The sequence below is a fragment of the Westerdykella ornata genome, assembly GCF_010094085.1.
Source record: "Westerdykella ornata strain CBS 379.55 unplaced genomic scaffold EI97scaffold_5, whole genome shotgun sequence".
Lineage (NCBI taxonomy): Eukaryota > Fungi > Ascomycota > Dothideomycetes > Pleosporales > Sporormiaceae > Westerdykella > Westerdykella ornata.
The window spans coordinates 1,076,569-1,090,074 of record NW_022986855.1 but is presented as its reverse complement, the minus strand read 5'-3'; the positions used below and the strand labels follow the sequence as shown (position 1 = coordinate 1,090,074).

Genomic DNA, 13,506 nt, shown 5'->3' with positions numbered 1-13,506 from the left:
ATCACTAGGGGTCAGTGTAGTTCCTAAGTTATATAGCGTACATTTCCAACCAGTATGCGCATTGTAGAGCGTAAATTTCACGATGTCGTAGTGACGAGTGAAATTGCACATCACCCTTCTGTCCGCCCCTCATCTGTCTTCTCACCGTCTCCATTAGCGCCCTCCTCCGCCTCTTCCTCTCCCCCTTCCTCCGCTTCTGGGAAATTGTAATCTCCAAAATAGACGCAAAGTGCCTACAATTGAGTTAGCGTGGACTCCGCTGTTGTATCCCGGGGGGTCTCACCTTGCTTGCACCCTTGATACAATAATGCGCCACTTCGAGCTTCTTGCCCTCTGGGGCGTACTTTGCAATCTGATTCAAGTCTGACGTCCGTGGAAGATAGAGGATCAGGTGACTGCTAATCTTAATGAAATTCGTGTACAGCGTGTCCAGATTGTACGGCTGCATCTTCGAAAGATCGAAGACATCCACGTTGTTATATTCGGAACCTGATATAATCAGTGGTGCTACCCAGAACGAGATGGGAAGCGCACTCACCACCCCAAGGCGGGCTCGCAAAAATGACGGCGTTCTGGGTGCCGGCGAATCGTTGCTGAAGAACATCAAAGCAGTCGCCTTGAATCCATACGATCTTCTTTTCGACGCCGTAGACCTTCGCATTGTGCTTTGCGCACTTCATGGTTGCTGAGTCGCGCTCGATGGCGAAGACCTGCCTCCAGCGCCCTTCGCGGGCGAAAGCGATGGCATTTCCGCCGACACCGGCGAAGACATCAATGATCACATCCTTCTCTTTTGGCACGGATTCTGAGATATGTACAGCGATGGTACTGGGCCCTGTTAGTCAAACGGGCCATCAATGCAGTTGGGAGGAATACTTTGCAATGGGCTCCGGCGTGACACCATACCAAGCTTCCTCCGTCATCCAAATGCCCTGATTATAACGTTCCCAAAAGACATGTCTTTGAGCAAAGTACCTGTGAAGTCGTCAGGAGGAGCTTCACCAACATCGTAATGGAGTATGGTCACTTTGTCAACTTCTTCGGGACCTGATTAAACTCCTCCCAGTGATAAATGCCCTCATCCTCTGGCGGCTCTTCGTCCATGATCGTTTCGTCGAGGAGCTCTCTCAAGTGACGTTCAGACATGCTTTCTTCGGCTATCCCTGTTTCGGACATTGTGCAGACGCGCTAGGCCGGATCGTGCGGGTTGAGCTGGAATGCAGTTGCCTGCGGTGAAAGCTTTGTAGGGTTGACCGATGTACCTACTATGTCGCACGGGTAGGCTTCTGCGCCGGAGACTCAACCATTGCCTCTTCTCACAATCCAAGGAAACTCTCGCGATATTGAGAGGAAACGATCACTCCAACTCCCGCGTAGCCAGGATCTGAAGCTATGGCCACCTCAACCCCAGACATGGATCATCAGCCACATGTGCACCACCTGTCCTCGACCTCTCCAAACAACCATCCCAATCGCCATTCTCCAGAACCCGCACCGCACCTCATCACCACCATGTTCGGGGCCCTGAACCGCTTCATATCGAGGCTGGACGCCGCCCCGGAAGACCAGAGTCCCGCCTCCCAGGGCGGCTATGGATTCCAGGTGTTACGGAATACGAACCCGGAGGTACCGCTGGAGCCGTGGTTTGATTTCATCATTGGGATCAATGGGCACACGATTGTAAGAGATATTGTTGATGCGGGTCTGCGAAGGAATCACGGCTAATCAATGTGATGTGGTGCAGGATAATCCAGATCCTAATCTGTTTGCGACCGAAGTGCGGAATTGCGCTGGGACTACCGTCAGTCTAGGTATCTACAGCGCAAAGGTGAGCGGTACCAATTCTGTTTATCGCGTCAGAGCCCGTGGAGGAGAGATTTTCATACGTTGTCATTGGCCAATTCTCATGTGTTCCTTTTCTGTGTCCTTTCTTTTCCGACATCAACACCATTCCCGAAAATATTCTCTACTCAGTCCTCACCTGAGCATCTTATTATTCACTCAGTCCTCACCCTCATTCTTCTCAATTCCCTTCCCACCTTTCCTCTCACAATCTCACTCCTTCGTTTCCACCCAACCCATCAAGACTTTCCATTGACCCCCTCCCAGGGCCAAAAGATCCGCGAAATCTTCCTCCCCATCCCCGCCTCCTCACCCACCCTCGGCATCTCCCTCCAATGGACGCCCCTCTCCACCTCGTACGACGTCTGGCACATCCTCGACGTGATCCCCAACTCGCCCGCTGAACAAGCCGGCCTCCTCCCTTACGGCGACTACGTAATCGGCAGCCCGGAGGGACTCGTGCGAGGGGAAAGTGGTTTGGGGGAATTAGTCGAAGATGTACGTCCCCTCCCTACCCTACGCCCCGTTACTTGCCATTGCCTGCACATTTCCATTCCTCTTGCTGCTATCCCTATCCCTACCCCTCATCTCCTCTTCTTCCTCCCTTTTCCTATACTAATCCAAAAAACAACACAACTAACCCTGCCCCTCTTCGCCCCTCCAGTTCCTCAACCGCCCGCTCCCCCTCTTCGTCTACAACCACGAATACAACGTCACACGCCCCGTCACCATCACCCCCTCGCGCACCTGGGGCGGCGACGGCGCCCTCGGCTGCGTCCTCGGTTTCGGCGCTTTGCACCGCATCCCTGCTCCCCTGGAGGAACCGCCCCAGGCACCCGGCGAGACGCTTTTCGCCGCTGGCACTGGTGCTGGCACTTCGCAGCACACGTCATTCGACGAGAAGAGGGGTGGACCTGAGGCCGGGGGGACGGGATTGGTAGGAAACGAGTTATTCGTCCCCGCCGAGGTATTGAGTAAGAAGGGCAAATCGCCACCTCCACCAACTGCTGCTTCATCGACATCACCCAACCCGCATCACCCTCCGCCTCCGTCTTCGAAACGGAAAGCCCGAGCCCATCATCATCACATCCCGCACGGACACCACGATGCCAGCGCAGCAGCAGCAACGGCGGCAGCGGACGCAGGTCTCGACGACTATTTCCGCGAGGGCGAGATCAAGAGCCAGGAGGAGGATTATGCGCCCCGGCCCAAGGGTGATGTGCCTCCTCCGCCGAGGGTGGGGGCTGCTGCTGCTGCTGGGCCGCCGCCCAAGGGAGGTCCGGGAGGTCCACCGAGGAGTGGGACGGGCACGCCGGTGCAGGGTAGTGGGGAGAGGGAGGGCAAGAGTGAAGGAGGGGAGGAGGGCAAGCCGTGAGGGAAGTGAGAGTACGCTAGGGTAGGGTAGAAGACGACGGGCTGGAGGTAGATGGGGATATATACCACATGGACCGCGACTACCATCGAGAGCGATAATCAATCAGAGAGTGAAACGAGCAGACAGCGAAATCATCACCAACTATCATGCTGCTCTCGCTGATTTTCCCCATCGATGTCGTCATACGCTATCTACTCATCGATGTCGTCATACGCTATCTACTCATCGAATGCTTCATCCACTTACTGTAGCATAATATTTCGTTTGATTCATGTCGTGACGCAGAAAACACCAGCTTCTACCCATATACAGTCGAGAAACAAGGTAGAAGGAACGAATAACAAAACACCATGATAATGAACGGCCTCGTTGTTCTGATAACCAAAGCAAAAGCAGATATACCACCCAAAAAACCCAGGGGTCCAGAACCCGATCCGTAGACTCCATATCTCAAGTTGAATGCAGCATAACCAGTCATTTCTGCCACTGCCAAGACCTCGTCGCCAACCATACTTACCGGGTTCACCGGCGAAACCCACCGAGGCAAGTCCAAAGGGAAATATTTCCAGCCAAATAGAACGGGATTTTTTCATGAATCAATAAATCGAAGATGGGCTCTGCCGCGTCTTCAACGTCTTCATATCCTTCTTCATCTTCCTCCATTGCTTCAACATCCGCTTCCTCCCCCCCTCATCTAATGTCCAACTGAAACGGCTTGAACTTGCCTCCCACCGCCCCACACCGCGGACACCTCGCCGTCCGGCCCCTCGTCTGCTCGCTAACCAGCACATCCACACACTCCTGACAAAGACCGCATATACACTCGGTACATGCAAAACTCTCCTTCAGCACCGACAGCTTCCTACACGCGGCACAGTAGATTTGCACAGGCTGGAGATATGTGGGCGAAGAGTCCGAGAGGCCTTGAGAGGGCATGTGGAAGTTGATGCCCGAAGCGGTGGAGTCAATGGAGGATTCGACGGAGGGGAAGGGTTGCAGGTCGGAAAGTTCCGGGGGTGGAGGAGTGAGGGCTTTGTGCAGGGGTGATGCGGTGTAGGATTGGATGTGCGGGGCGGGAGCGGCGAAGGGAGGGAGGGAAGAACGGCTGAAGATCTGTGGAGAGCGGGTCGGTGATTGAGGCACCTAGACGTTAGCTTAACGGTGGAGCAATGGGGGATGATATGCTTACTGGAGTCAGATCTCGGCTGTCTTCCTCTGTTGCTGAAGCTGCCGCGTCAATGAGGTCTTCCCACCTCTTCCCATATATGGCGGCTGCCGTCTGTGGCTCTGCAGAGTATGCCTTCAACCTCCGCTGATCTCTGGCCTTCAACCGCTCATGCTTCGCCTTACCCACCGAAGACTTGCGAGGGCGGTTAGGCTTCACCGAACGCGGGACCGGGGGAAGAGTGGAGGAACGTCCCGGTGGTGACTCTGCCATGGAAGACGGTAGCAATTGATGGTGCAATGTAGATGAGGTATAGTAAGGCTCCTGGCCGGTCATATGCTGCTCCATGGCCGTGGGAGCGAAACGAGCCCGAGGTCTGTAGCTCTTCGAATCAGGCTCAGAAGTGGCCTCCTGAGGACGCATTTGCGTTAACCGAGCAAGCCTTGCACCCATGGGAGAAGCTACGTACCGGATCCGATTCCCATCCCATCTCGACCCGTGAATTGTGCAACGAAGCTAGGGCAGCAGCAGCACTGGCGGCGGGCAGTATGGAGGGTCGGCGCACCTCACCCACGGCCCTGGCGCTGCCGGGACCGTAATCGTTGGCGTGGAAGGCATTGCGATCGCCTCCGGGGCCTTTGAGCTGCGTCAGTCTCCGGCAATGCTGGAGAGACAAGGGCACCAACCTTGTGGGCCTGCAGAAGTATGGGATTGTACGGGTTGGGGAGGGCGCTCTTGCGGAGGGGAGTTGATCATGAGCGTGAAGCTTTCTTCGGTGGCGGGGAGCTTGGGGATGTAGTGTTCGGGATGCGCGCGGCGGATATGCTCCTGCATGGAGCGATATCTCTTCTCCTGTAGAGCGCATGGCGTCAGTCGAGCGCATTGAGGGGTGAAGAGGGCGCAGTGGTAGAGGGTGGCGGGGAAGGAGAGCAAGTGGGCAATGAAGGCGAGGAGGAGGAGGAGGCAATGGAAGACAGGAGGACTCACGCCAGTGCAGCGCTTCCGACAGGCAGAGCCATCATGGTTCCGCAGCGGGCAAACGACGACATTGTTCTCGTCGGAAACGGAGAAGGATCCTGTGAGGGAGGCTCGAGGCGGCATCACCAGCTGCATCTACCCTCGCGGGACCGTGCGAGGCGGACCGAGCGGGCGGGCGGCGACAGGAGGAGGTGAAAAAGTTGGAGGCGCAAAGCTGGAAAGGTTCAATGGGCGTCGCAAGTTGGGTATACAAGCCGCTGGCGGTGGAGCTTGTGGAAGCTCTGGCAAGCTCGAGGTGTCGTCGGGGGGGAGCTATGAGCTATGACGAAGGGTGAGCAACAGCTGCGAAATGGGGGGTACAAAGCGAGTTCCTGGGAAGCGGGGAGAGGGGAGGGCTGTGCGGGTTTCGTTGACTGCAGGCGGAGTAATCATGCGAGAGGGGAGAGGGGGCCAGCTGGGGGTGCGAGTGGCTTTCAAGCTGGACTGGGTTGCAGGGTGGTGCAAAGGTGGGCGGCGACTTGTGAACCGGGGAGGAGGGGGAGGGGGACCAGCAGGTGGGGTGGGGGTGAGGAAAGGATGAGGTCTCTCTCTCCTTTCACGCTGCTGGTGGGTCTCCGAATCAAACGAAAAGGGAAGTCCTGCCCGGGAAGTGAAAGAGCGGTTGTGCCACCCGCTCTATGAAACTTCTTCAAGGTTGGCGATGCTCGCATGAACAAGAGAAGGGTGAATTGCCGTGTTCCAGACCTGCGATTTGTACACAGTATATCCAATGTGCCCTGGCAGGCCCCGGTCGAGGATGAAATGACTGTCTCCATGCGAGTAGATTGGCTGTGGCTGTTCTTGTTAAGATAGTTGGCTTTTGCTGCTTGTCTTACCTTGTTTCTCTCTCCCTCGTCTCTCTCCAAGCTGCAGTCGTCAGAGAGCTGGCTGAAGCTCCACCAAGAATTCGGGCAGGGGATCTCCGGCTTCTCGCAGCTCAGGTGGACAGCTCTCGGTCCGTCGTGCCCCAGTGCTACAACAAGCGGTGTGTATTTTGGCTGCCTCTTCTGGAATATGTATCATGGAGTTGAATGTGCCGGCTGCTCGAGCTTGCTGGTGTCTTGCCGCCGCCGAGTTTGCTGTTGTTGCTGTCTTGGAGGATTCGCCTTATGATCTCGGCGTCTCTGATTGGCCGTCCAGCCTATATCCGGGGAGTTGTTAAATGACCTACAACTAATTAATAACTGACCTACATGTAACACCATTTAGGTATAGTGCTTACACGGGCGGCTTGGCCGCCCTACCGGCGAGTCGTGCGAAATATATGGGCGTTCAGCTATAATCAAAACAGCTCCGCGGTCAGCACGGCAATCGTAAAATACCTGCAGATGTTCCCCCTCCTCTATCTTAGATACAGGGTCTGGCCAGATTTTCCGCATATCTGGGATTGTGGCGCCTGCCTATACAGGAAGGGGTTAAACCTAAAACCGTAACCGCTTGCCCATAACAGGCAGGCGCCACCACGCCCCACATGCGATCGATCTGTCCAGACTCTGTATCTACAGCTTCATCTGCAGCTTCATCTCTATAAGAATCAGGGGTGCTGGTTCTATAGGAAATCGCATACAAATTGAACCTCCTGAGCTCTCCTATCTGACTGCTAGCCTACCCGAAAGCCTACCCGAAACTACTACTCCACGCCAGAATCTGGAGATATTCGCCACCCACCACCTACAGTGTGGCCGACGGTAACTTACAGGCGCCGACAATACCGCAGAATCGAAGATTACAGTGCGAAAACAGGGAGGTTGGTTGCCCAGGCGCCAGCGCTCCACCAGTGTAAGCACTATACCCAGACGGTCTTACATGTAGGTCATTTAACAACTCCCCTATATCCGTATCCGGAATGAGACAACGCAAAGTAATATGACAATGCCAGCATGCGAAGGATGGCGACCGGAGCTGCCCACATGTCCAGCAATTCCCGCTGAGGTCGGAGGATGAAAAGAATCATCGAAGGTATCGGCGGGTTGAGGAGGAGGAAATGGTCGACATGAGAAGGCGCTCAGGTATTCCTTCCCAATTAAGTTAGACCAATATCAGTCGTATTCATCTTGTCCTGTGCTTATATTAATAACATCAACCCAAAGTTGGCTACAAAGTTGCTGCTGGTCTGAGGCGGCTCTGTGTCCTCTCTTTTTCTTAAATCTCTTTGCCTCAACGGCAGTGTCAATGGGGGAGCAAAGTATAATGTCTCCAATTCTTAGCCGTCTGAACAACGGGCACCATCCATGGGCACTCCGCCCAAGTCTTCCACAGAACTCCTTCTTGCATCTGACAGACCCGTGTGCATGAATCAAGCAAGCCCTTCAAGAAGGAGGGATTGAAACCCCAACATGGAAGATACCCTCTAGAACCCCATACAAAATATATGCATATGCAAATGCAGCAGTCCCTAAACTCGGAGCCGAATCGCCCAGCAAAATGGCGCCCGCTACGCACGCTCAATGCCATAACAAGGATCCCACAGAACTCCGAGCATGGTTCTAAATGACCTGCAGTCGCTGACGACACTCGCTTCCTTTTATCTCAACTCGGCATTGCCATGATGCCAGACCATCCGCCGCCTCCTCCACTCCCCCTCCCACCACTACCCGTCCGCTTCTTAGCTGGCGCCTTCTTCGCCGCCCCCTTCTTCTTCACACCTGCATACCCTTTTCTGGTCCCACCCCCTCCTCCAGAAGACCTCCGATGATTGTTACTCTTGAATGGCAGGTTCCTTCGTTCCGGAAGTGGCGGTTTCGCAGTGCTGTGTCCCTTCGCCGCACTCGCAACCGTTGACCGTGCCTTCGACTGCTCGCTGCGTGGATTGAATTCCTGAACGCGAGGATCTGCCGTGGGCACGAAATAGTGACTCTTATACGTTGTCGGTTCTTCATACTCCTCATCCTCGGCCTCCAGATCTCCCGCTTCAACTGGACTGCCATAGACGCTCTCCGTATCCGACGGCGCAGGAGGTTCCGAGGATTCAGAGCAGAGGTCGATGATGGGTTTGACTTGATGATTTGGATCCAGGGGCGTCTCACTCTCATCGTCATCCTCTTCGTCAGATACAATAACGCGGTACCTAGCGGGCTGTTCTCTCGGTGGCGGCAGCTCATTGCCATAAGCCTGCCTAGTTCTCTCGATTAGCCGAAGGAGGTTCTTTCCGAAGTGCTCCACCTTCTCTTTCTCAATTCCCGGTATTTGGAGCATCTCGTCCAGACTCCTAGGCAGATCCAGACCCATTTCTCGGAGGATGGTGTCGGAAAAGGGTTGGTTGCGCAGGTTCTTCTGCAGGAGAATCTTCTGGCCCTCTTCCTTTGCAGTCTTGACAAAGTCCTCCAGGATCAGGTTCTGTACTTCAGTGAGACCTCGTATCCGTTCATAAGTGGTAAGTAGGCGTGGAGGAGCCTTGTTCTTCTTCGAGGCCGATGGCTTCGCATTTCGCACAGGTTCGGGACAGGCATATGATGATTCGCCTTCGTCATCTGGGACTATGGGCCGCTTACTTGTGCGTCGCTGCCGCTGTATCTGTTTACCGCCGCTATCTTCAGCATAAGCATACTCGCGCATATTCCGCTTGACAGGAGGCCGTGTAGGGGACGAAACGTTTGTCGAAGGGTAGTCTGCGCGCTTCTGTTTCGACTTCTTCGCTGCCCGCCCAGGCGTAACGGAAACTTGCATCTTCACCCGCCTGCGCCCCTCTGCATAGTCCTGCCAGCGATTTCCAAGCTACAACTGGTTAGCAGAGAATGATGGGAGCCTTTCAAACCATACCTTGATATAAGCGGTCGCGAACTTCGCCTTGTTCAATACGCTCTCTTGTCTCAGCGCCTGAGTCTGGAGCAGCAACGAAAATAACCGCTGAACGTCGCCTCGTTCCAGGTCCTCTCCATACCCGAATTCTCCAAGGCCATACTTAATGAACCTGGATTTCTTGTATCCTCGGAAGGCGTCCACGCATTGAAGCAGTGTTGCATGTTGCTTCTCGACCTGTTCGACAAGTCTGATTGCAGCAGCTGCGTATGAGGTAAGGTCTTTCTCCTCGTAGACTGTACCGGACCTACAGTTGTCGCATGTCTTGTTGCAATCTTCACGCCGGAACTTCTCGCTGAAGTATTGCAGGACTTGAACCCTGCGACAGTCACTCTTGTTCTCACAGTACTGGATGACATCGCGCAACATGTCACGTTGCCTCTGCTTTTGTTCTTCGCTCCCATCGCCGTCCATAATCATCTTCCTCAGGGTGTTTGAATCCGCATACATGTAATACAGGTAGCATTCGGAACGTTTCCCGTCACGGCCAGCACGCCCAGTTTCTTGGTAATACCCTTCCAAGCTCTTTGGCAGACTGTGATGTATGACAAACCTCACGTCTGCCTTGTCGATGCCCATCCCGAACGCGATTGTGGCAACGATGACATGGTAGATGTTTTTCTGCCATTTTTCCTGGACGTCCGATCGCTCGTGAGACTGCATGCCTGCGTGGTAGTGATGGGCACGTACACCCAAATCATTCAGCTTCCTCGCAACAGATTCGCAGGTTTTCCGGGCTAGACAGTACACAATGCCACACTTGCCTGTGTACTTCGATCGGATCAATTCTGCGATGCTGCCGACAACATTTCTTCCTTTTTCTCGAACCTCATACGACAGATTGGGCCTGTTGAAGCTTTGGGCGAATTTGCGGCAACCTCGTATTCCCAGATTTGCCATCACGTCGGTCTGAACCAATTGCGTTGCTGTGGCCGTTAGGGCAATGATTGGGACTCCAGGAAACTGGCGAAGCACATCTCCAAGGGCTTTGTAGTCTGGGCGGAAATCATGTCCCCATTGACTGACACAATGAGCCTCGTCAATGACAACACGAGCGAGTTGGCCTCTGTTGTATAGGTCCTTGAATGCGTTGAGCATTCTCTGGCTTTTCCCGAGCATCTCAGGCGTGACATACAGGAGCTGTAGAGAACTCTGGGGATCAGGACTCTTCAGTCTGCCCATAATCTCATTCTTCTCTGCACCGCCGGTTTCTCCGTTGATCAGCGCTGCCTGCATGCTGAAGCGGCTCTGGCATGCATTAACCTGGTCTTCCATCAAGCTAAGCAGTGGAGAGATGACGATGGTAACACCGTGTGTCCTGCCAGACGTAATAACCGCAGGCAGCTGGTAGCACAAGGACTTGCCCCCTCCCGTAGGCATGAGTACGAAACAATGCTCTCCGTTCAAAGTTGTGTTGATTGCCTCCAACTGACCCGGACGGAATCCGATCAGCCTGAATCGATGAATCATCTCGTATCTCACCTGCTGAGACCAAGGGAAGTTGTAGCCCTCGTCATTAAGCTGAGACTTTCGCGGGGAACGGGTATTTGGCCGTTGTCGACTGCGAGCAACCGAGGACTCACAAACAGGGTCTATGAGTTGCTGCCGGGACTCAGGCTCAATTCTCTCGCCTCTCCAGTCGTAATTCTGGAGTGGTCTTTTCTCAATGTTCTCAGCCACGTTATGCCAATCTTCTTCGTCTACATCATAGCCATAGTCTTCGTCTTCATCCATACAATTTGCGAATAGGTTTTCGCCATCCCCAAAGTCGTCCCCAAAATCTTCAGGAATATCATCAGGTGTGTGAAAAGACTCGTGGCCGCTAGATTCGCGTGCGGTCTTCAAACGTAGCTCAACTGAATCCCGGCGTTGAGGTGTTTCCGGTATTCTGTGAGATCTTTCTCCCGCCATGGTTCTGGGGCCCGCTCCTTGACCCTCAGGAGGCGGACGGTTGGGCTTCGCGAACGCAGGTGGCAGCGGGATCGGCCCGGTTTCATTCCCTCCGGCAAACCGGATTGATCTGGAAGGCGTCCAAACCTCGCGGACGGATATCTGTGTCTGCCTGACGTATTGTGTTTGAGGGACGTGATTCAAGTCTGACGAGGCTGCGACATGCACCGGCCTCACAGCTGTGGCAGTCTGAGTGGATTGAACAACGATATCGTGGGCGGAACCATCTGGATGATCGGGCGGAGGAGGGTTGGTGAAACTGTTCAACCCGGCGACTTGAATCAGAGAATAGATTTGGGATTGGATATCCTCCAAAGCCCGCTTGATTCTGGCAGCTTTCTCGCCATCAACGGGCGTCTCTCCCTTCTCGAGGGCTTCCTCCATCCTTTTTCTGACCTCCATCCGCTGAGTACTCAGCTCCCTCTCATCTCTGGCAAGACTGATCAACTTCTCCGTGGCGTCCTTCCTCGAGCGCGACATCTCCACCTTCTCCCACTCGCCGGGAAGCGCCTTTCCGTCATTATCCTCTAGATGCTCCAGATAAGCTGAACGTGCGTCCTTCCAATCTTGTTGTGCCTTCTGAAGATGTTCCCCGAGTCGACATTCCTCAATCCTTATGAAATCTGACACGGTCCGACGGATGAGCTCCCTATCCTCTTTCGGGACGTTTGATGAAGAAGGAAATCTGAGCTTGGGCTCCTGGCTATCATGCAATCTTCTCGGCGATGACTGCGCTGTGAAAAGTCCAGCAAGTTTCGAAGGACTATAAGGGATCTCGCGCTGGCGTGCTTGTGAGCCTGATGGTGTCTTTATCGTCGCTTTTGTTGGTGAACGGATCGGCAAAGAAGACGTCACGGGTTCGCATGGGGTTGGTTTGTGAGGGGAACGCCGTGGAGATGGATGACTGCTCTCACGTGTTTGCGCTTCTGTTTCAAGTATCAAGGATTCGCACTTGGTTGGTCTCTGGGGAGTCCGTGGGGGAGCTGGATGGGGATTATCATAGGTCAATGGTTCCCATTTTGTGGGCCTTTGAGGGGAGTCCCGAGGGGTAGACTTGCGGGTTTCTCGGAGCTCAGCTTCCGCCTCCCTTCCTGGAGAGTGAGACTCAAAATCTATCTCATCAAGATCTCCAAAGTCGTCATCCTCAGAGTCCAACACGGCATGGCGCACCTTCTTCACCGAAGTCTCACGCGGAATGTCCTTCCCTGGCGGCTCCTTTTCAGAACCTCGAACTGTAGCCTTCTCTGACGACCGGTTTTCGACCTGCTTGCCAATCTTACGGGGAGGGATAGATGCGTCCGAAGGCACGCGATTCATGGGCTTCCGCTTCCTGACATTCTCCGGCAACAGAGGCATGACATCTCGTAGGTCTTCTTCATCGCCACTATCGGGGATCCGAACGCCAAAGTCATCATTATCGTAAGAAATGTCTTCCATATCAGCATCATCCGAAACCCGAACATCTGGGACGGTAGTTGAATATGGAGGAGGAGGGCTGGTGGGTACGTGTCCGAACTCGTCGATGTTGGCAAAATCATCAAAATCGAGTCTATTTGGGGTGGCCGCGGGCTGTTGGTGTTTGTCCGGCCGGGGCGATTTTTTGATCCTCTCACCATGTTCAAACTCATCGCTCTTCCGTTTCTTTCCCTGCTTAGGGCGTTGCGGGTCCTTAGCAGGTGGTTCGTCAAGGTCGCTGGTCAAGTCGATGGTGTCTATTTCGCCTCCATTCCCTTGCTTCGCCGTAATGGGATTTCGGGAACTGGATGCAGGCGGCCTAGCAGCACCAGCTTCCTCCCCTTTCCGAGCATGCGTCGAAATAGAGAGCGTTCTCTGCACTGGCACCTCCTTTAACATAAGTCTAGGCTTTCCATCGCCTGGAGTGCCGCGTAGTCGCGCCATCTCGGGGTCTGCGTCCCCGCCTGGGGAAGGCTGTCTGGTGTTATTGGAGGAGGGCGGGGCAGGCGGTACGGATGCTCTCGGAGGTACTCTGTCGATTGCATCATGCGACGCTGCGTCGGGCACAAAGGAAGCTGGTTCTGTAGGCGTTGTATATGCCGGTGGGACTTCGGGATCGTATGCAATGAGGGATGTCGTGGGCGGAATGAATGGCTTCGCGCTCAGCAACCACTTGATTTGTTCATTGAGGTTGTTCCGAGGCATTAGATGATCATGTCGTCGAGGAGTAGGGGCCGCATTTGAGTCGATCGTGAGCAGCGGCGTTCCAGTGTTATTCGAAGTGTGGCGGAGGGGTGAGGCTTCTCTGTTGTCGTTGTGCTCAGACACGCGATTCTCCGTCGCGCTTTCCCCCGCGTGGCTGCTGACAAAACGGCACGGGGGCACGTGATGCAGCAAAAGGAGT

General features: G+C 54.4%; 4 protein-coding genes across 4 annotated transcripts; 1 reads left to right on the top strand and 3 right to left on the bottom strand.

Annotated features, from left to right (window-relative positions):
• Positions 1-110: 110 nt before the first annotated feature.
• Positions 111-1,104, bottom strand: EI97DRAFT_373163 (trimethylguanosine synthase; the record flags this gene model as incomplete). Its single annotated transcript, XM_033795391.1, has 5 exons — positions 111-233; positions 284-489; positions 539-828; positions 877-975; positions 1,028-1,104. The coding sequence occupies 5 exons, from the start codon at positions 1,102-1,104 to the stop codon at positions 111-113; spliced, it is 795 nt and encodes a 264-aa protein (XP_033656066.1).
• Positions 1,105-1,512: 408 nt separating this feature from the next.
• On the top strand, positions 1,513-3,217 carry EI97DRAFT_372839 (uncharacterized protein; the record flags this gene model as incomplete). Its single annotated transcript, XM_033795375.1, has 5 exons — positions 1,513-1,680; positions 1,745-1,828; positions 2,110-2,340; positions 2,507-2,790; positions 2,956-3,217. The coding sequence occupies 5 exons, from the start codon at positions 1,513-1,515 to the stop codon at positions 3,215-3,217; spliced, it is 1,029 nt and encodes a 342-aa protein (XP_033656065.1).
• Positions 3,218-3,907: 690 nt separating this feature from the next.
• On the bottom strand, positions 3,908-5,483 carry EI97DRAFT_373263 (uncharacterized protein; the record flags this gene model as incomplete). The annotated part of the gene is made up of 5 exons (XM_033795393.1): positions 3,908-4,360; positions 4,407-4,793; positions 4,852-5,018; positions 5,057-5,234; positions 5,370-5,483. The coding sequence occupies 5 exons, from the start codon at positions 5,481-5,483 to the stop codon at positions 3,908-3,910; spliced, it is 1,299 nt and encodes a 432-aa protein (XP_033656064.1).
• Positions 5,484-7,588: 2,105 nt separating this feature from the next.
• EI97DRAFT_465806 (uncharacterized protein) lies at positions 7,589-13,403 on the bottom strand. The gene is made up of 2 exons (XM_033801495.1): positions 9,159-13,403; positions 7,589-9,113 (listed from the first exon to the last, which is right to left on the bottom strand). Exons 1-2 carry the CDS (start codon positions 13,305-13,307, stop codon positions 7,929-7,931), a joined length of 5,334 nt encoding a protein of 1,777 aa, XP_033656063.1. The 5' UTR covers positions 13,308-13,403; the 3' UTR covers positions 7,589-7,928.
• Positions 13,404-13,506: the final 103 nt, after the last annotated feature.

Bases quoted from the DNA above. Each gene is read 5' to 3' on its own strand.
- EI97DRAFT_465806 (XM_033801495.1), bottom strand. From the start codon at position 13,307: ATGCCTCGGAACAACCTCAATGAACAAATCAAGTGGTTGCTGAGCGCG. The intron at 9,114-9,158 runs GTATGGTTTGAA...AACCAGTTGTAG, and splicing joins TCGCGACCGCTTATATCAAG to CTTGGAAATCGCTGGCAGGA.